General features: G+C 42.4%; 1 protein-coding gene across 1 annotated transcript; it reads left to right on the forward strand.

Annotated features, from left to right (window-relative positions):
* Positions 1 to 1083: 1083 nt before the first annotated feature.
* Positions 1084 to 21605, forward strand: LOC147062705 (activin receptor type-2A-like). Its single transcript, XM_085929639.1, has 11 exons — positions 1084 to 1986; positions 7155 to 7362; positions 8665 to 8798; positions 9850 to 10004; positions 15360 to 15503; positions 15956 to 16099; positions 17755 to 17900; positions 18171 to 18285; positions 18366 to 18504; positions 18588 to 18718; positions 18837 to 21605. The coding sequence occupies exons 1-11, from the start codon at positions 1932 to 1934 to the stop codon at positions 19029 to 19031; spliced, it is 1566 nt and encodes a 521-aa protein (XP_085785765.1). The 5' UTR covers positions 1084 to 1931; the 3' UTR covers positions 19032 to 21605.
* The last annotated feature ends 972 nt before the right edge of the window (positions 21606 to 22577 follow it).

Here is a 22577-nt window from a genome sequence, read left to right on the forward strand (position 1 = left end):
GTGTTTGTGCCCGAAGCTATGTACAGAAGTGTTGTTGTTTTTTTACTGAGAATGAAAGCTACCACTCCACTATTGTTTAGTAAAGGTGACTCAGCTTCCAGTTTGGCAGAACGATCCCCCTGAGACCCTTGACCTCATAATCGTTTAGCAGTGCCAACGTTTGAGATCTGCTCCGGGCTATTAGAGGGATTAGTGTCAAACAGATTTGGGGATGGGCCAAGCCTATATCTGGACTTCATGGTATTCTCAGCATTGATTACAGAGCACCTAACCAATCCTGAAGCCTAATATAGACGAGTATGTCACTACATTGTGGCGTTTCATTTGTGTTGACCCACATTACAATAAGTGACAGGCACAGCTACACAAAGGGGCTCTCTCACCTATGGACAATTTAGTTTTCAATTACCCAACATCAACAGGAATGAGGATGGAAGGAGTAAGAAAGGTCATAACCAAGATTTCAATCCAGAATCACTGCTGCCCACTTCTGTACACAGTGTTTTGATTTTTGAAACTTACTATACTGTACATGCATATTGTATATATTTTAAGATTGTAACGTGCACAACAAATTTTGAAGTGTCCAACCCATCTGTGGAAAAAATAGGCAAAGAAAGGCAAAATTACCCTTTGAAAGATGCATTTAAAATTGAATTGGAGGTGATTGGAGGACTTTATGAGTCAACTGAGGACACTTTCGAATGGAGAATTATACAATGTGATGTGAATTAGAATGAGCTAATAAAACTACCGGCACTAAACGTAGTTTGGATTTAAAGCACTCATCGGTGTAAGTCACATTGGCAAACGGAATGAACAAAACACCGGCAACCTTCTCGCTCGTAAAGTATTTAAGTCAAGTTTACAGGAGTGGGCAGAACATCTAACGGATATCACATATTTGATTGATTTTTACAACAAAATAATAACAAGAAGAAATTGGTAAAACGTGGGTAAGTTTTTTATATAATCTCATCACATAAAAATGCACGCGATTGTTTTACCTATCTGAACGTCATTTTCTACTAAACTATTATTTTGAAATATCTCACCGGAAATGTGACAATCCATATTCTTGTTGCGGCTCTGTGCGCCATCTTGGATTGTCCCGACCAACAGCGGCGGCGACGGCGGTGGACGACTTTGACAGTGGACGGTGCAACGCGTCCTTAATTCGAAAAATATCTCACATAGGTGGATTAACTCGGTTTCCACCGGTTTGCACTCTTCAAATGATCATATCTCATCGAGTATATTTCGAAGAGGACGTCTGCTGAAGAGGCTTAAGTGGAGAGCGCCTCGTAGTCGGCGCTGTTTTTGCCTTCTCGAGCGGCGAACCGATCCTGCCTCTGGCCTGCTTGCCTTGTTGGACTATTGGGCAATATTTGGGCTAGCACACGAAGTTGGACACAAATCGACCCAATGCATTGTGTTGTCGTGCTTTGACGTTGGGAAATGGATTCCAATTTGACGTTTTAATGCAATGCTACGCAGCTCAGCGAAGACAAGTTTGATTGGAGGACGGAGTGCGCTTGATTCCCAGTCCGATGGATATTGCCTCTGTCCGGTTGCGGCTCGGTTCCCCGTTCCGGTGCTCTGACAAAACAATCGTTGCAACAAAACCGCGTTTGTTCGTAACGATGCTGCAGCATGGCAAACGTATGCTAACGTCGGCTTGAATGCCAAGAAGAAATCTCCTTCCATCGCTCATCTGTAAACGTGGAAATACCAAGCAAGTCCCCCCTCCCCCCTCTTTGCATTACCCGGTCTATCTTTGGATTTATCTGGTTTTGAACATGTCCTGTTTGCAGAGACAGACCTCCTTCTGACTCCGCCGCTGTGAGGTTTTTTTTGTAGTAACTTTTTATTTTTCTTACATCTATTTTTTTTTAACTCTTTCTAATCTGAGGATCTGATTCGGATGGAAAATGGGAGACGCCACCAAACTGGCCCTCGCCGTTTTCCTCATCTCCTGCTCTTCAGGTGGGTGTGAAGGTATTGTACTTGTATTTCAACCCCATGCCTGTTGTGTGCAATGTATGCGGGATGTTGTCTGTGCAGAATGCGGTGCAATGCAACCCCGCGGGGGAACGGGGGTGGGTCTCATCCTGACATCGTTTGTGTGACCCGTGTTGTTTTTAACATTTTTTTGCACATTTTACCAACAACGTGTAAGACTATATTGAACCAAAATTGTTCCTTTGGGTGGATTTGCCCCTGTTGCATGCACAATATGTGAACTAGAAACTGCAAGATGATTTGAGCACTCCAACTCAAGTTAATGCATCGGATCATTTCAGAAATGTACTGCATACTGTAAAAATATGTTTGCATGCTAAATTCTGATCTTCAGGGATGGCTTTGTTGCAGTATATCTTTTCTCTAGGGTTATTTTGAACTGCTATATTTTTGGCTTTAGGAAAAAAATATTGGATTTCTGAGTTGGCAACATTTTGCATTTGCATTGCAGAACATATTTGGAAATGCAAACTAGCCCATACCTTAATTAAGGGTTGGAGCAAAACAGCCAACTATTGAAGCAAAAGTGTCCATGTCGTATTTGTCTTGTTTTTTTGTCCAAACATTTGCATGCAACATGCTTACAGCAGCTGCCGATGCAGCTCAACCAGTGACAAACTCACAGCCGGCTTGATTCAGTCGCTCCGCACGCAGCATTGTTTTCATGTCGTGACAGTGTGCTTGTGAAAATTTGGATTCATTACCTCAATGACTTTGTTTACAGGCACAAAATTGTTTTGATCCAATCAGAGTCTGGATTTGAAATGAAGATTGGATTTGATTAGGACTTGTGTGTTCACACTTTTGATAGGAACAAATCACTTTGACACGATTGACCAAATACACCGAAAACGGCAGGCTTTTGCGAAAAAAACCATCACTCTGCTCATTTATTTTATTTTCTCCTTTTTTTTTCGTTTTGCTTCGTCGCCCATCTAGCATGCAGATTATAAAAGATACACAGTGAGTGCAAAGTCGCCATTTACAGTAGTGAAACGTGTTAGAGGCTGCCGTGACGTCACGCGCGAAGCTCTCCGGAGGCCTGCTGATCTGATTTTGTCAGCTTATCTGATGTGTAACTATTTGTTTTTCCTCTGCAAGTATTGCCTTGTTAGGTCATCCTTCTGAAATTGCTGACGAGTAGATGCCAAGTTGGCGCCGCTGACGAGTCATTTCAAGGAATCCTTGGAGTTTTCCATCTTTAAAAGCATTGTGTCTTTTCAGGTTCACTTTTCTTTCAATAATGAGAAAGTGAGGGTTGGAGAAAGCTAGTCAATGCCATATGTTGAATTTCACTTTGCCGCGTAGCATTACTTACCGAGCTGCCTCGTGCAATATGTCAGTGAAGTGAAAGCTAAAAAAAAAACGTGATCAATTATGTATCTATTTAAATTTTGTACGGCGTAATTAACCTGAGACAATGAAAGCGTGTCAACATGCACAATTAGCGTGAGCAGATCACATCCACCTTTGCTGAATTATGCGATGGATGAAGCGCTGCCTTTTTGTGTTTACCTGTCAAATGGGAACTCGCTGGGCGTCGGAGTCAAGCCTCTAAAATAAACATGGTTTTGTTTCCGTGGAGATGTGGAATGAATGTACTTGTTCTTTTCCCACCGGGGCTACCGGATGCTCCGCACGGAGGCTCGCGTTTTGTGCAGTGCAGCAGTATCGGGCGGATATATCGATCCTCCCGCTCGACGGTGTGAGGTTACATTAGCGCGTCGACCATCTTCTGGTCTGTCACAAGAGCTGGAAGAAAAAGAAAAAATGTCGAGAAACAGCTTTGGATTCTGAGGTGAACAAGTGCAACTCAATAAAATGCAAAGCTTCTTTGATTGAGTGCCGGCCGCTGGAAATTTTGAAAAATGTAAATCACTGCAAGCGGTTGAGGCAAGCCTTTTTTTTTTATTGATGTGACTTGATTTGTGTGCTATGCATATATAGTTTTTACAATCCTCCTAACACAAATTCCAAACCTCTGACACATTTTCAAGACTCTCACACAGTTTGCGCAACAGCAGCCTGTGTGGCTTACACAATTGAAACATTTCAAAATGTTTTCACGTTGTTTATAAACAAAAACATTTCAGCTCACAAATGTATAAATACTTTCAGTGTATGTCAGATCGGAGAATTTTGGTTTCAGAGATCCAATACGCTGTGATTTGAATTATGTTCCGCAAACATATTTCACCAAACACGCATTTCTTTCCCAAGCAAGAAATTTAGTACGTGACCTGCGTGTTTTGCCTGCAAAAGTGAAACATACAAGTCGACGCGGTTTTTGTGATGTCAACAATCGTCAGTATTTTCAAGGCGGCTGTACTTTGATTGACCGCATGTACCTTGCAAAGTGAAAACAAACGTTCTCCTTTGCGTCACATTTGCCGTCTTTTACTAACGTGAAAGATGTGTTCTATTTTGAAATGAATTGTTTGTGTACTTTGAATCAAATTTGTTTTTGAGAAGGGAAGTATCCATTTGGCCAATTGTGTTTTGTAAGTGTCAGTCTGTGTTAAGAGTTTAGAAAAAAGTATTTGAAGTTTGCTTGTTCATAATATCTGTCTGAAAAATCACAACACAACTTTTTTCTTCAAATCGTTCAGCCCTCTCCCTGAGACTTTTTTTTTTTAACTGCTGTGCTTCTTAGCAATCAGTAACTGCTCAAGACTGATAAACACAACCATAAACCTTGCAGATACTTGAAGTTTATTCGCTGCGGCAATATGATACCATATGCAATATGATCGCAATTCCAGATACCGACATTTCATTTTTGCACCTCAACACCGCCGCGTGAAATGACCGGGCACTAAATCTCAAGACGGGCCGAGTCGAATCAGCACGGCTTAGATTTGGACAAGCGCGTGGAAAGTGTCAAACACGACCAGTGGCATCCTGTAGTCGAGCAGATGTTTGTGGCGACTCTGGCTAAACTGGACCCACCATCATCTCAAATGCACACCCACATGGGTATAAATAGTGTGTCTGATGGCTTGCGTCCCACCTGCTCCCCTTTTCACTCATTGGCCGATTGATGAAGATACGGCAACATGACAGCAAATTCAAATTTACAGCTTTAAGCCCAAGTGGCACTCAACACACCCTTCGAGTGAATCCAAACAATTTAAACGAGGGACGCAAGTCCTCCTTTGGTCCTCCGAGAGATAATGAGACAATTTACAGGGCTCATCTTGAGAAGAATGTTTGGAATGCGTCGGCTATTTGCTACTCGTGACGCACGAGTGTCGCCGGGCTTTTACGCAAACTTGCTCCCATGACCCGCCCCGGTGTCCTCCCCACCGACGCTTATCGAAGCAGAGGCTAATGGGCATTTGTCGCTGCAGCATACCAGCGGGGATTAAAGGGATTGAATTCAGTCGCTGAGTACGGTGCTTTTTAATGCCCCCCCTCCTCCTCTCGCACCGTGGCCGCGGTGGAAAGAGTGCAGCCTTTGTGAGCGAGTGGCGAGCCCACCCAGCTACTCGCCGCTGCCATCTGATTGACTCAAGTTGCTGCTCTTACTGTCAAATCAGTGAATTGTGCCGTCTCCGCCTGTTGTTGCGTTAGGTTTAACGTCACTTATCGTAGACGACGTTGACTCTCAGCCAATCAGATGGCATGTCGTTGGTATGTACAAAAGTATCATGCTGGTGTAGGCATATGCATATTAAAAGTTTGAAGCTCTCTTTTTCTTTTTTTTTTCTCTCTCTCTCTCTCTCTCTCTCTCTCTCACTCATTGTTTCAACAGATAATGACGTAACACCTGTGGCTGTCAGACGTTGAGAAATGCCCCCCCCCCCCCCCCCCCCCCCCCCAAAAAAAATGTAGCCAATGTTAACAGATGCTCCATTTAAGCGTTGGGCTCACGTTTCACCCATCAGTAGAATTTATGTCTTGTCATCGTAAAGGTCTAACAAGTTGAGTCGGCCTTACAAAAATTAGCCTTTACTCGATTAGGAATTTTGAGGGCCGTAAAAAAATGACAACCACAGATTGGTGGAAAATCTACAGAAAACATTATCTTGTAGTAGCTGATTTGCTTGGAAAAAACTGTCCAGTCTTTCTTTGCTGATGATCAGTAAAGCATGATTTTTTGCTTCCCGAGCTTAACATAACCCCAAAATTATTTTTTTTCCTGCTGTGTTGTTTAATAGGCTGGTGCATAAAAAAAAGTAGCGCAGTCAAGTAGAGATGAGCACCCAGAATGCAAACAACACTTCAATTGGAGTTATTTGCCTTTTTCAGATGTCCAAATATGAGGGAGTTTATATGAGCTTCAACGCAAAACGTCGAGGAGGCATCTTTTTCAGCGGCGAGTTAAGAAGTCGGCTCGGTGTTTGAGTCGGGGAACAATTAAAGTTGCGGTTAAAGTAGGTCACAGTTCACCTCATTAAATCTCATATTTGGAGGACTGAAAGGCGCTGGTTGGTCAACTTGACTGCCGGCTTTTGAGCAATTGCACCTTTTTATTTTGGGATTGTGCACGACGATTGCTATTGACGCAGAACAAAAACTGACCTATTTTCCAAGCAAAAACATGAAATGAAGCATCTCCAAAGCGCTTTTGTCACTCGGTCTGACTTACTCACAAGCAGCCCCGGCCAACCTTCCCCGTTCGAACAATCAGCCATTTTATGAATCGACATTTAAAGATGAATCGACACAATCATCCCGCTTGTAATTGATTGGTTGACTGATTTTTTTATTTTATTTCGGCATGTACATTGTTGCACTTTATCACAGTTTTGATTGTACTGACACGACTTGCCAAAATGGGAATCGGGATGAAGCAACCTTACTTATGGTGTCCCGCCCCAATTCCAACAAAGTGTTTTGTTTACATGACACATATACACATTGAATTATATTTTGACAACAAAAACCAAGAATGACAGTTCAGGGTTACATAAAAGAAACCATTTTGATTGTGTTCAGCAATGTTCTGATCCAATTTGTTTTACATCATCCAATAAGCTAGCATTTATAAACTTTGTAAAATATTGTTGTCGACTGATAAGGACATCACAGTTGCTCGAGGCTGAGATAACGACCAATCACAACCAATCGTGAGCATCAAATGACATAAAATAGCACGGATGAATGACTTTTGTCACTGTTCTTGCCAGGCGCGATCCTGGGACGCTCCGAGACTCAGGAGTGCAGCTACTACAACTCCAACTGGGAAAAGGAACGTACCAACCGCACCGGCACTGAACCCTGCTATGGCGATAAGGATAAAAGGCGGCACTGCTTTGCCACGTGGAAGAATATTTCTGGCACCGTGGAGGTAGTCAAGCAGGGTTGCTGGTTGGACGACATCAATTGCTATGACAGGTATGATGGCAAAAGAAGCACATTCCAGTAATCCCTCGCTACATCGTGGTTCATTTGTCCCCCCCTCCCCCCCCCCCCCCCCAAAATTCAAAACTTCAAAATATTTTTTTTATTAGAAAAAAGTTATAATAATAATAAGAGTTCCAAAAACATATTTACAATATTGTACCTTGTTATACATATTTTTTTTATAATAAGAGTTCTAAACACATCTTCACCAACATATTAAAGTATGTATGTAAAAAAAAAAGTTGTTATAATAATAAAAACGTCCTAAAAACATATATACAGTATGCACACTTTAGCTACATCTACAAATGTTACACACGCACGTGGATCATATTTATCTTATTTATACATTATTTTCTCATTTGTACTATTAATACAGTATTTGCATGTTTGGAACTATTGTTTAATGTTCTAATGATAACATATGCACTTGTATGGTTTAATATACGCTTATTGATACACAAACAATGTATGTATCTTAAAAATGAGAGGGTGACACCATGCGGATTTTCACCTATCACGGGTGGTCTTGGAACCAATTATCTGCGATAAACGAGGGATTACTGTACTTCGTTAGTTTTTAACTCGACAAATGAGAAGTAAGCTCATGTTAAAAAACAAAAAAAAAGTTAGGTTATTATTTATTTCGCTCTACGCCCTCATTTGATGTCGTGTGGTGGCGACTGAAGTTGCAGTCAATATAGATTTGGAACCCTAGCAGAGATGGCGCCGTCTTGCCTCCCCGGAGAGTCCATAACAAGTCTAGGCTCTAGGGCGGCTGCCACTTCCTCCGTCTTATCTGATGGCTGCGAGAGTGTCGAAGCCAGAGTGAGATTGACTTTGGAACTATATACATTGTATTTTGCGATTGTTCAAGGCAAGGAAATGGCAATAGTTGACATAGTTTTTCCGTCTCTCCAGGATTTATTTTTTTTGGACTAGTACATTAACATGCACCTTTAAAACACATATTGTCTGTACTCATTTTTTTTTTGAAGGGCATGTAAACATATGCCTTTATCTTATTTGGGTTTTTAAAATTCCAAACGAAGCCAACAGGTCGGTTTCAGTTCTGCGCATAAGATCTTGGACTTTGTAGTACAGGTCATGTGGAAAGGTTAACAAAACGTTCTCACAAATGTAATTTCCTTCACGTTAGCTTAACGCAGAGCAACTAGCAAGTGACAGGTGTAACGATCTGGAGAAACAAGAATAAATTGTATTAGCTTTGAAAAAAATATTGTTCCACTCTAATGTGTAGCTTTTCATTCCGTCTTGTTTTTTTTTTTACAGCAACGAGTGTGTGGAGAGGGAGGAGAATCCTGACGTTTTTTTCTGCTGCTGCGAAGGCAACATGTGCAACGAGCGCTTCCTCTACTCACCTGATACAACCCCGCAAAGCGACACGCACCAGTCAACAGCCTACAGTATGTACTGTCAACACACACACGTGCACTCAATGGGAATGCTTGCACTGATGATATAATAAAATGAACAAAAAAATTTACATTTTTAAAATGTTCCCATTATTTTTAATAGTTAGCACTATAAAAAACCCAATATCTATCGATATCACACAATATGAAATCATTATATCGTAGCATACTTGTCATTCATATCGCACAACCCTAATTTGTACCCATCCATGAATGCCTTTAAATATTTTTCAAAGTTATGAATTCTGTGTTTTATTTGCGCTGGGCAAATGTTGCCAAAAGATCACGCGCTTCTATATTTTGAATTTGGAGAAATACATTCGATGGTCAGAACGCCAGCTCCGGTCTTTGTCTGTGTGGGGGTGGAGAGTTCGATTAAATTGAGGGATTTGCAAAGTAATCATTACGGTGTTTGGGTTTCATTTTGAGCCGATAAAGGTTGGATGGACATAAAATAAAATTCAATACATTTCCAAATCAAAAGGGCTCTTACAAAATCCATCAACACATTCACCTTGAACATCTGCGTTTTAGTCCATTGGGTGCCCCGCCCCCCTCCGTTTCACTGTCTGAACAGAGTTCATCATTTTGCAAAGCATATTTTGCAGTCAGCTGACAAAATGTTGTCATCTGTGTTTAAAAAAAAGTTTGGATTGCACCTTTCTTGTGTAAACCTGTCCCGCTGCAAATCCTGCCCCTACACGCACCGCACTCATTCTGGCTTCAGCCAAAATGTTATCTCAACATCATACACAAGCAAATATTTTTTAGAATACATTTTTCTATCTGTCATTCCATCGATTACTCGAGTACCCAACCTGCTTCCTGCGGGGGAGGTCAGACACAGTTCAGAGCGTTGTGATTTTTGACCAAAGGATTAAGTGATGTCACAAGACAGATTTACTCGTCCTGTTGCGTGCGTGCGTGCGCATGCGTTTGCACTCCCTTCAAAGATTTTGGAGCAGCGAGGCTCTTTTTTTTTTATTATCCACCTCTCATTTCCCCAACAAGATCTCAAATGTTGTCATTTCCTTCCTTGCAGCCACATCCAACCCCTTTTCCCAGAAGCCTCAGCTCTTCAGCACTCTGCTCTACTCCCTCGTTCCCATCATCGGACTGGCCGCCGTCGTCCTCTTCTCCTTCTGGATGTGGCGACACCACAAGTTGGCCTATCCGGCAGCCCTCGTCCCCACACATGTAAGGAAACACAAAAACACGCACACGCTTTAAACACCAAGCCTCGTTTTGGCTCCATCTTCATCCCTCATCTTCAGCGTTTATGGCAGAGGTCTCCACTATATTTTTCCAAGGCGTCCTGAGCTTTATTCTAAGTTCCATCCAAGCGCCTCTATTGTATGGAAGGGAAGTCACGGGGCCCCTGCATTATTGATGACACTTTATATCGGCAAACAAAACTAAACACACAAGCTGCTTGGGAGAGTAAGCGGAGGTGGTGGCTGGATCGTGTGGGAGAGGGAGAGATGAGAGACTTGAACTTCTCTCACTTTACTGCTTGATTCCGAGCCATACTACGCTGAAAATACCCATCATGCCCTGCAAAATACAACTTGAAAATAGATCTCAAGAAAGATTTTCATCGAAACATTGTGGCATCAATTGTTTATTTGGTAACCGATTCAACTTTAAAGCCCAAGTATCACGGTAATAAATTCGACTGTTTTTACGTTTTTAAAATGGATGCTTTTGTCTGAATTCCTCGTTTTGATAGCATCACAGGTCCTTCTTTTCTACTTGTTCTGAAGTGCGGCCTCTGAGCCGTTTTGGTGCGGTCTCTTTGAATGCAAATGAGATGTGCAACTCCCTTTCCGGTCGACATATTTGTATTTTTTTTTAGCCGATGTGGCGTTTACTTTTTTTTTGTTGCTTTATTTAAACGAGGTAGCGTTTACTTTTTGTCAATAGCAGAAGACTTGTCCATCCAACCAAACATAACACAAATTAAATAAAGTATTTATGAACACGTCTTGTAAACAAGCAATTCAGTCAAGCTACGAAGTAAGCTAATGCTAGCAGTATATCTGCAGCACCTGTTTTTTGTTGTTTACTTTAGACTGGGTCTTTACTGATATACAATAAAAATATATTTTGTGTTGCTGCCGCAAATGGTGGAGACATTAAACCCTGACCACTATTAAAAGTACATTAAATTAAAAGTAGTTCTATACTTAACACAAGTCATGAAAGCGTTATCGATCCCTCCATTTAATGCTCAACCATATCCCTTTAAGTTGCTCTTTAATGCTTAGCCTAAAGACGTTGAACTCATTGAGACTTTCCTGCCATTCATTCAATGTGTCGACACATCGAAAAGCGTTTATACAAACGATGCATAATCACTGCGTGTAAATAATTCAGCGGTCAACTTTAGCTAACTCAACAAATGTGTTATGGTGTAGTCTTAATAATAGTATGAAAGCTGTAATTACAGTTTCGCACTGTTTTTTGCTTGACTCTGAATTAATGGACTGAATTAAACACAAATAAAAACACAAGATGCCTTTAACCATAATAAATGATATGCAGCTAGTAGTTGGTGTGAATTAACTAATAAAAAGTAACTGCAGTATATCATTTAATCAACTGAAAGCATTGCGTACAAACACGCTAAACGGGACTGTTTATAAAAAAAAAAAAAAAAAAAAAAAAAAAAAAAAAAAAGCACTTCAGCCAAACTCTTCACCTGGAAGCCAAATTCTATTTGCATGTATTGACTTCCTTGAATGCAACGTTGGGCTTTCCCTGCCTTTAACTGCCACCGTAACCAAAACAGGCAAAACCAGAGCTCCTTTGTGCAAACGTTAGGCGTCATAATAGCTAGCGTCACAGTTTTGGGAAGTTGTCACGTGTGTGTTTGGGTGTAATTTGTACAATGCAAATCAGAAGTGCGACGATGAATCGATTAATCGACAACAAAATCGCTAATAGTCTTTTTTTTCATTGATTAATCGTTTAAATGCTGTTTTTATTTCTTAAAAAGTGTTCGGATTTCCGCTCGTCAACATTTAATATTCTCCAATCACCGTCATCCTACGTGAAAGCCGACTGCTTATATTTGTGTTGAATCAAAAGAAAACGATTGCAATTACTTTGTAAAAACACTTTTTGGACCACAACTCAGTATCAGTTATTTCACATTGTTAGTGCAAAAAAAAAAGCATTTGAATTTTTAAAAATTATTTTGAATACAATGAAAACATTTTATCCGATTCAATCGATAAAATAATCGCCAGATGAAATGATGATTCAAATAATGATTAGTAGTGGCCCTAGGTTAAATTTAAATGGCTGAAAAGGCCACTCGGACCATGCGATGTGAATGATTGTGCAAACATGCCAGTAGGTCCTTCAAGCACTTCACTTATAGCATCCACATCTCCCGCTCCTCAAAAGATCACCATTGTAAAATTGCGATGTGAATATCAAATTGCTCATTAACCACTCAATTAAAAAAGTGAAATGTCAAAAACTGCAGAGAACAAAGATTGTGAGATCCTAAGTGACTCGAGAGCAAAATGAGCCGGAACCGTTGCCAAAACAAGCCCATCCAGTCTGAGCGAGAGCTTTTTTTTTTTTTTTTTTTTTCCTTGGCGGCCTGCATACTTGTCACCAGGCCTCCATTTTTCACACGTGTGGCAAACTTGAGGTGATCGTCTCAACCTGCCGATTTTACCACGAGAAGCTCTTCTTCTTCATGAATGCGCACCCTGTTAGTTTTTTTTTTTCCCTCCCCAAAATATATATTTTTCTTCGAACTACCTCGATTCTTATCTAGGTGCGAGTTTCAAGGAATTTTGCATATCATTAATCATTCTTGCTGTTAAAATTGTCCATTGGTCTATTGTACTGTTATCAAGTCCAGATCATCGCTTAACGTGCTTCAAACAAAACCAGGACAATGAGATTCTCATTGCTCAGTTGTTGCCGCATGCTTGAAAGTTTCTATCTTTCCTTTTTTTGCCACCGCTGTCATCTTAATCTGGCCTTTGCTCCATTGCTAACGTTCTAGACACGAGCGAGTCGGCGTGAAGATCTCCTTCCATCAATCTCTTTTCCATCCTCTAACTGACATACGATTTTCTCTGTTTGCTTCTTATGTTCTTTTTCATGAAAAGCACCCCTTTCACATTATGGTGGAGGTAAGAGCAGTTTAATTGTAGTTAATTAATTTCCTCCCCTCCTTTTTGGGTTCACTTTCAATTCTCCACTTGAGTCCCACCAGGCTGTCTTTTTCTTATCCTCTTCACTTTTTTCCACAGCATCTTGTTCATTTAATACCCAGCACATTTGTCCTTTTTATTTTATTTGATATATCTATTGACATTTTTGCTGCCTGGGTTTATTGCACGCGTGAATGTCTCTTATGTTTCCTGCTGAAAATATATGGTGCATGGTGGAAAGTAGGCGAGCTCCAAGTGCAGCCCCTCCTCCCCCACCCTCTCCCCTTTTCATGTGAATGTCCGTCCACGTGTGATGTCTATGTAACATTGTGGTTGAATCTGCGCCGCCGATTTAACTACCTTTCCTACGTCCACATGAAATTGCAGAACAACCGAATTTTATTCTGTCACTGTCAAAACGACCCCCGTGCCCGAGCTGAATGTCAGCTTCCGTCAATATCTAGACCCAAACCCACTTTTGGGTGCGTTTGCGGTCAATCCTAAAATTTTACCCCAAAGTCTATTATTGCTAACTTTTTGCAAGTAGTTGCGTCAGTTTTCGCACACACTTGCACGTAATGTCGGGTTGTGACTCGAAGTCAGCATTCTTGCAGTAGTGCTATGAGTGGACAGGGGATCCGCTAAGTCCTGACTGAGGTCTAGTTTGACCCCCCCCCCAATATTAGATGTGCCATCAAGCACCCCCCCACCCCAAAAAAAAAAAAATCCCACCCTCACTGAATTAAGGAGCTCCAACAAAAAAACTAGCGTGCTATAAATCATATTTTATATCTATCCAACAGTTCACATTTAACACAACGGCCAGCAATTAACGGTAAATGACATTCATGAATATTCTACTTTTAAATCTTTCGATTATTTTGAACTCCTGTTTGGTTGTTTCTTAAATTACAGCTGTCTTGTAGAGAAAATAGAGGATAATCTTATTTTATCCTGTTCCTCAAGTACACTCGATATTCCGCTTTTGTTAACATGGAACAGCGGAAAATAATAGATGACCATGTGCTTCAGAGTTGCCTAACATAGATACTGAATTTCACGGCATGTTTACACACACACACACACACACACACACACACACACACACACACACACACACACACACACACACACACACACACACACACACACACACACACACACACACACACACAGATGCGGAAAAAGCTTTTTGTTAGTTTTTTTTGCCTTCAGACGAATCAAATTTATACTGAGCTGCAACCCTGAACACCCCCGTGCATAACAGCTACAGAATTTTCTTCTCATTCAAAAGCCATTTCTTTATACAGCACAGATATTCAATTTCAGTGTTTGTGACCGTCGTGTTGTCAAGCTCGTTATCTTGAGCGACGTGTTCGACAATGTCTTTTGAGACACATTTTTAAAAGTGCATGTTTGTACTCCCAAATAAGAACACCGTGTAAAGAATGAGCCATGGCAACAGATTCCATCCATATTGGTTTTTAAAGGCTCAAGCCGCTTGTTTTCATTTCCCAGCACAATTGCTGGAATTTATACATTCAAATGTTTTCCCAGCTTCTCTGTGAACCGCATTTCGCTGCTGCTTTCTCAATTTTGCCGTATGCGAGATATAAAGCCGATATTTGTATGCCGGGTCTCGCCCTTCGCCGGCCCTTTAAACAGCCTTGGCTTGACAAGCTTCCGCTTCCACCGCACGCACACAATGGTGAAGTGGATGCGGTTGGCCTCGGGCTTTTGAAACTTGCCCTAGCTTATCGCTTAAGCCCCTCCGAGGTTCAAGTAAAAACAGAAACATTGCCACCGTGCTTCTTTCATTTGACTCACTGGAACGTTTCCAGCAACATCCTCGTCCATCCAACGAGCCAGCTAGCGTCTTTGGGCTACTATTTAGCCCGTGGTGTGAAATGTGACCAACGCATGCTTTGTTGTAATCCTTCTCCCACTCATTGTTTCTCCCTCTGGTGTAAGCCTCACGCAGCTCACGTTTTAACATCCTCACCGGTCCCCCCAAAAAAAAAAAACATCATCAAACTAGTACATCTATGTCTTCTCCGAGTTGAGGCTCGGACCGAAGACAGTCAAACAAATGCACAGAGTTCATCCTTTGCTCGTTGCACCTGAGGTCTCGTTCGATACTCTGCGGCATTGTTTTCACGTCTCGCGTGATGTCATGCATGAAGTCGGTTCCAATTCTAACAGATGAAAAATGTGTTCATATCATGGCTCATTATCGCCTCTTGTGGAAGCAAGCGGTATTTCATAGCCATTTGGTAGGAATGTGGAACATGCTTGCAAGGACAACAGAAATGACGCCTCAGCTTCGGTTCTCTGGAATCTAAGACACTTTGAACGCTTTACTTTGTCCTCGCAGGATCCCGGTCCTTCGCCGCCGTCTCCCATCCTGGGACATAAACCGCTGCAGCTGATTGAAATGAAGGCCAGGGGACGCTTTGGCTGCGTATGGAAGGCCCAGCTTCTCAATGACTACGTAGCCGTGAAGATCTTCCCCATTCAGGTGTTGATGGAGTTGAGGGACAGTGGGGGGGGCACCACAAAATGTTTTTTTTACCAAGACAAAAAAAAAAAGCAAGCGAGACAAATTTTACTTGTTTGACTAACTTAAACTATTCCAACATTAACAAAAATTCCCCTATCCGGAAATACAGAAGAAGTCCTGTTCTACATGCAAAGTAAATTGCGTCTTGCCCTAGAGCTTGTAATGTCTCGCCTCTGCATATTTGCTAAATAAACCCTTTCAGGAAAATACTTTTTAATATTCAACCGTACTTGCGTGGAAGTCAGAATGAGACATATTTTCGTATAATACTCCCTCAACTATATTTACGTTCACTCATAAGTCAACCTTGAATTTTGCAAGTTCCCAGTTGATTCAAATTTGCAACTTTCCTCCAAGTTCAGTTTTGTAGCTTGATGGCCGGAATAACCGCCTCGTCTTGTATCTCGTAGGACAAGCTTTCTTGGCAGAACGAGTACGAGATTTATAGCGTGAATGGTATGAAGCATGAAAATATCCTCCACTTTATTGGCGTGGAGAAAAGGAACAACAACCTGGACTTGGAGCTGTGGCTCATCACCACCTACCATGACAAGGTAGGCCGCATCTTCTGTTGGGGTCATGTGACCTTTCTAGATGCATGCGTTATTGTTAGCACATTACCGCTGCAGTCTCTGTATTTCCTGAATTTTTTTATTTTTTTATTTCTATAAGGTATCATCAACATTTTTGTAGTAACAATACAATTATTATTTATTTGTATGTTGAAGTTTTATTTATTGAAAAAAAGCGGGCCTTCATCAGCACTTCCGCAAGAGTTTCAATCTTTCTTACCTTATGTCACCTCAATTTGAAAAAAATTGCGAGGAGGAAAAAAAAGAAAAACTGCGTGATGCACTCATCTCGCTACTCAGAGTAGAAATTGCTTGGAAAACATTTGCGTTGAAGGACCTTTTGGCAAGGTTGCACTAGAACGAGAACATCACAGTTAAGTGGCTCGTAAATCAGCCCCTGTAATTGTTTTCTCAGCGGGGGGTCTTTCATAACTCGGGTCTACACAACACCTCATCTTTGCACTTTTAAAGAGCAGCCGGGAAAAAGGCAAACCTGTTCTTTCGCTTGCACTTGGTTTTAGCACAGCTGGTACCGGAATTGTTCATGACTCCTGACGCCTTTTGATGCTTTTGGCAGTCCAATATAACTCGTTTACCCTCAAAGCCAAATCTACCTGCAGAAACTTCTTTTTTTTTTTTTTTTTTTTTCCTCACGGCAAGACTGCTGGTTTTGTTTTGGGATCTGCTTATAGTACCAAAGGGATATTTTGTTAAAAAACAAGGCAACGTAAGGGATCAGCGGATGCTGCCTGCCCTCTAGTGGTCACAATCGACAGCGTTTAACTGTCAGAACAAATTGCATCGTGTTATTATTAGTTGTCCTCTTATCTTTTGGGTTCAGTTTGCCTCCATTTAATGTTTGCTTCATATGACTTTCCCAACTTTAATGAGGACAGCTGGGTAAACGGATTATAAATATGTTTTCGGTCTCCTTTGCCATTTGTCCCCAGGCATTTCCTTAGCTGCAGAATTAAACAAACAGAAGACAAATATTAGCATTGTAGTCACGTTTCTTTTTGATGATTGTGAAGTCACTACAACATCATGTGTAGTCATTTTATCATTTTCAAGTTCTAACAGCTTTAGGGCCTTAACAGAACCAGTTATAGTTTACACATTACTCGACTGATTGTATTTATTTATTTTTCCTGGTGCTGGTTTTCACTTTCTGCTCTCAATTGAAAATGACTCCTACAGTTGATTCTACAGACAGTTGATCAGACTTGGATAGGACCCGGTCCAACTTCATGGATAGCATTTTTTTTTACTCCTCTCGATGGCACTCTTTGTTCAACATTGAGCTGACAAAGTACAATATAGTACACTGACTTGCCATTTTCTAAATCCCTTTATTAGAACCATCCATAGACCATAGAATTGGACATCTTGAATAGTCCAAAACAACAACAACTGGTTCATGAAGCATATTTGAAGCTTAATTTTTCCAAATGTAAAACAAATATAGAATCGTTTATTGTGATGATCCCCAAAACGTTATTATGACAATTTAATTTATTTTAATTGGTGCAATAATTGAAGATTAAAGAATTGGAAGGCAATAGGGGGTTCAATCCTTAACATTGCAATTCTGATGTGCTATGTGTGATGGATTAAAAAAAAATGTCTCCCACTTACAGGGCTCACTGACAGACTATCTGAAGGCCAACGTGGTGTCCTGGAATGAGTTGTGCCACATCACTCAGACGGCTGCCCGAGGTTTGGCCTACCTCCACGAAGATATCCCTGGACACAAAGACGGACACAAGCCCTCCATCGCCCACAGGTGCTCCAGCCAGGAAAATGATTTGGACATCAGTGTGATTTCCAGATGAGATTCAATTTTTTTATGTTGGATAAAATATTAATAATAATATCATACAATAATATTTAATAATAAATAGTAATGTAATCATTAATAATTAATATATTATTAATAAATAATAACATAATCATCCTTTTTCCACTCACTGATTAAAAATGTAAAATCTAGATTGATATATGTTGTTGTTATTGCGCTTGCTACCCTCCCTAAACCTCCGCGTTTCTTTTTCAGGGACATCAAGAGCAAGAACGTGCTCCTGAAAAACAACCTGACAGCTTGCATCGCCGACTTTGGTCTCGCTCTTAAATTCGAAGCTGGCAAATCAGCAGGGGACACGCACGGCCAAGTATGTTCGGAGGCATTCCTTGCGCCACGTGCCACACGCGCCGTTGACCTTTCCAATATGTTTGTCCTTTTGACGTCAAGGTGGGGACGAGGCGTTATATGGCCCCCGAGGTCCTTGAGGGAGCCATTAACTTCCAGCGGGACTCCTTTCTGCGCATTGACATGTACGCCTTCGGCCTTGTCCTGTGGGAACTGGCGGCGCGCTGCACCGCCGCCGATGGTGAGCCGCTCTGACGATCGGTCGCCGGGTCACGTGATCGTCGGATAATAACAGTATTAATCGGGGGAATGTTGCGCCACCAGGCCCGGTAGATGAGTACATGCTGCCTTTCGAGGAAGAGGTGGGCCAGCATCCGTCTCTGGAGGACATGCAGGAGGTTGTTGTGCACAAGAAGCTGCGGCCCTGCCTTCGGGACTGCTGGCAGAAACATACGGTCGGCACTTTTTTTTTTGTGTGCAGCTGTTATATTTTTAACCTACATGACTTGTAAAAACCGGAGATGAAATTTCAGCATAATCATATCACATTTCTCGCTGTCCGCCACTCCTCAGGGTCTCGCCATGCTGTGCGAAACTATTGAAGACTGCTGGGACCAAGAGGCCGAGGCCCGACTGTCTGCCGGCTGCATAGAGGAGCGCATCGGCCAAATGCAGCGACAGGCTCCCCTAATCGGGCCCGAGGAAATAGTCACCGTTGTCACCATGGTGACCAACGTGGACCTCCCGCCCAAGGAGTCCAGTTTATGATCGGCCGACACCCCGCCAGACGAGCATCGAACACGGAGGGGGCGAGCGGCCGGCCCCGGTTGGTCGGTCGGCCGCCTTTTCTCATTCTGGTTTGGTCGTCGTTTTTGTTTTTTTGCAAAGCACCGGTCGCTACTCGCGCTCAGGACGTACCGTGTGTTGGCCTCATGGCATCAATCTCCAAGCCCCCCCGCCCTCCCCCCTCCCTTCATGTTGACACACGTGCCCGAGGAATTTGAACCAATTGGGCGATTTATGACGAGACTCACCAAACTTTTGGATCGTCTTTTTATATACACTACGTCAGGAGGCTCAACTGGAATCTTCTACAGTGAGAACAGACCTTGCAGATTTTCACCAAACTCGAAATACATTTAAAAAAACAAAAAAAACAAACAGAATATGGGCATGTGGCTCTTGATACCTTTTGCTGTTTTCTTGTGCGTGTTTTTATTTTTATTTTTTTGATTCCGTTTATTTGTTTTTGAAGTATCGACTAACATTCTGCCAATAAGCAACGGCTTTTTGAATGTTTCTAGTGTAATGCTGCTGTACATAGTGTATTATGAACCCAGTCGACTTGTTAATCCATCATAGTTTTAAGGGGAACGGGGGTGGGAAGGGGAGGAAAAGGGGTGTGATCCATTTTTCAAGCATTACGATGATAAGAACCATAGACCTCCTTCAACCAGGTATACCTCAGTTCAGATGGACACATATGATTAGTCCCGCTCACTGTTTTGAACAGTTTACTGCTCACGCGCCCGTTTCACAAGCTTCACCGCATTTAAACGCCAGAACCCTCGTCGGTGCTCATGAGCGATGTCGTCGGCGGATAGTCAGCGGCCGCACGTCAGCGAGTGTTCCCGCTTCTTTGCTTGCCCCCCTTTTTTTCCCCATTCGCTTTGTTTAGTTTTCTTCTTTCGTTCAGCCGGTTAGTTAAGAACAGCGGTAGCGGTCAAAAGTTTTTCCCCTTTCATATGTAAAATGGTTGATGTCTGGATTTTTATAGTCACCCCTCGTTAGTCTTTGAGGTTTCAGGTTTGAAGTACGGTCTTGAGGAAGGTTCCAAAGGTACTCGCCCCCCGTTTTTTTTTGAAATATTCTCAGCAGAGCCAGCTCAGTTCTTTGTTTTGCTAAACGGGCGGTCACTTGTAGAGCGCTCTTCTACTTTTGGTACTCAAAAGCGCTTCGCTCTGCTTCCTCATTCACCTCTCGATGACATCATCAGGAGCAATCGGAGTGCAGTGTCTCGCTCAAGGACAGTCAGACACGGTCACAACGGCCGAGGATCGAACCCCCGACCTCGCCGTTTGATTGCACTCATCGCATTTGACTACTACGAAGGGTTTCCACTCTCTGTTTCTACGCCTCAGGAATCTTTGCTAGCCATCCTCCTCACTCACGCCCTTCCCAGAACCGATTTTGTCAGGTGGTGACTTCTTGTGCTTCTTCTCACCTCATCTCGACACTAATGCTGGACAGTGAAGTCACAAGACTGCCGCTCTTTGTTCAATTCAGGTTCCGGCGTGAGCCCGCTGACCCCGAGGCGTTGTGCCAGGTCTCGCTTCAGCACTGGTTGTGACTTTTTAACGCCTTCTCACAGTTTCAAATCAAGTCATCGGTCGTAACAATCCGGGTTGGGTTCCCACCAAACCAAACTGCCAGTCATGTGCTATTTCCTGTTTTCGTACCGCCCCCCCCAAACCAAACACGCCACGTCTGTGTCGCCATCAGACGAGAGGAGGCAGGGAGCGCATCTTTCATCTCGGTGCCATTTCTTCCACCATAATTCCTCTTGTAGATGTCAGGCCAAATGGATGTATATGTCGCTGTCGGAGGAGCAACAGCGCCCCCTCCCCCCTCCCTCTCAAATCCGCAACTTTTGATTTGCTCCGATGGACGTCACACACTGGTGCCGCTAAAACTGCAGTCTCTCTTCGAGCTTTGGGGTTGTTTCACGTGATGCGGTTTCAAATCAGAGTTGGAGGAATGTTGGAAGGGATGTATTGCCCCCCTCCCCCCTTTCTGAAAAAACGAGCAGCGCTCTGAACTTGTTTTCCCGCCAATGATCAAAACTGCTATAAGTCAAGCTTGGAATAAAACGTATGCACATTTCAGCAAGGTGCTAGATCTGAAGGAAGTCAAAAAGCCATCTATGTATTTTGTTAATGTAGCGTGAGCTTTGCGTCGGCGGCTCTTTTTATTTTCCCCCCCCCTCCTCTCAAAGCTTGGCACTACCTCAAATTTCAAACTCTCCCGTCATTAAGTCTTCACAATTTCAAATAGCTCGAGCTATTGCCCTCCCCAAAAAAAAAAATAATCTGATGAATTGATGAATCCTTTTTTCAAGGGTATATTTTGTGTCTTCATGATCAGTGACTTGAAACCGCATCAGTGAAAGTGTCCCAAAACACCATTCAGGGATTCAGTACTATGCTTTTCTATGTTCTGGCAAGTTATATGCAACCAGTGCCGCAAACGACTCAACACTTGAGCTGCAAGAATGACTTTCAATACACACACACACACACACACACACACACACACACACACACACACACACACACACACACACACACACACACACAAATAACTAGTAGCATTTAATTCTGATTTTAATCCTTGCATATTGATGTGTTGTATTTATTTATTACTCAAAGACCTAAAGTTAGGGGCTCGTAGCTCAGGTGCAACTCAAACTCAAGAGTTGGCACGAGTTCAGCTTGTCGTTTTCGGGGGGGGGGGGGGGATGAGTCGGGGTATCCTTACTTGTAATTCAGGAAGTACTTCAGTTGATTCTTGAAGAAAAGATGCAAACTGCTCCTCACTCTTTAGTCTCCGTACAAAGACCGCAGATGAATGTTGTCGAGACTCCTTCCTGGGTTCTGGTTTGGTGTGGCCCCCGCGTACCTGTCGAGGGCTCCGCTTTCAGCTGATCCTCATAACGATTGTGCTCTATTACGGTCCAGGTTGATTCGGTCCGACACTCGATGAAACCAGGTGGCTCATTCGATCCGACCGCAGGAAGAAGCACTCGAGTTGTCTTTACAAACCACTCGATGCGATTCCGAATGAGGTCATGGGAGACAATCTTACAAATCAGCTGGACTTGTGGCTACGCTGTGGTCGCCGTGCTCAATAAGAATATTTAAAGGTTGTATGAATGGAGAAGCTTTACATTTTCTATCCTGACTTCCTCCAAGTCAGCTCCAGGCTTACATTGCTGTGCTTCAGAATACCAGTGAATCATTTGTGTCTTGTCGCCCTGCTATTTGAAACAGTCGAGGACCTGTACAGACATGAGAACGTATTAAAATCAAGTATATACTCTGAGCTGAATCTTTATAAGTGTGTGAAAAATCAGTGTTTCCTATAGAGTACATTCATTTATACTTCTTGTGTTTTTGGTTTCAACTGTCCCATCACAATTGAACTTTGTGTAAACTAGAGGCTCATTGGAGTACTTTGCAAATTATCCCAGAAAGCACTTAACAGCAGTGTTCCTCAGGGAACTATAGCGGATCCCCTGACAGTTGCAATACTCCA

The sequence above is a fragment of the Syngnathus leptorhynchus genome, chromosome 1 (genome assembly GCF_054491065.1).
Source record: "Syngnathus leptorhynchus isolate UIUO chromosome 1, UIUO_Slep, whole genome shotgun sequence".
NCBI classification, from domain to species: domain Eukaryota; kingdom Metazoa; phylum Chordata; class Actinopteri; order Syngnathiformes; family Syngnathidae; genus Syngnathus; species Syngnathus leptorhynchus.

Coding starts and splice junctions, on each gene's coding strand:
- LOC147062705 (XM_085929639.1), top strand. CDS start 1,932: ATGGGAGACGCCACCAAACTGGCCCTCGCCGTTTTCCTCATCTCCTGC. Junction 16,100..17,754: donor TCACCACCTACCATGACAAG/GTAGGCCGCATC, acceptor TCCCACTTACAG/GGCTCACTGACAGACTATCT. Junction 18,719..18,836: donor ACTGCTGGCAGAAACATACG/GTCGGCACTTTT, acceptor GCCACTCCTCAG/GGTCTCGCCATGCTGTGCGA.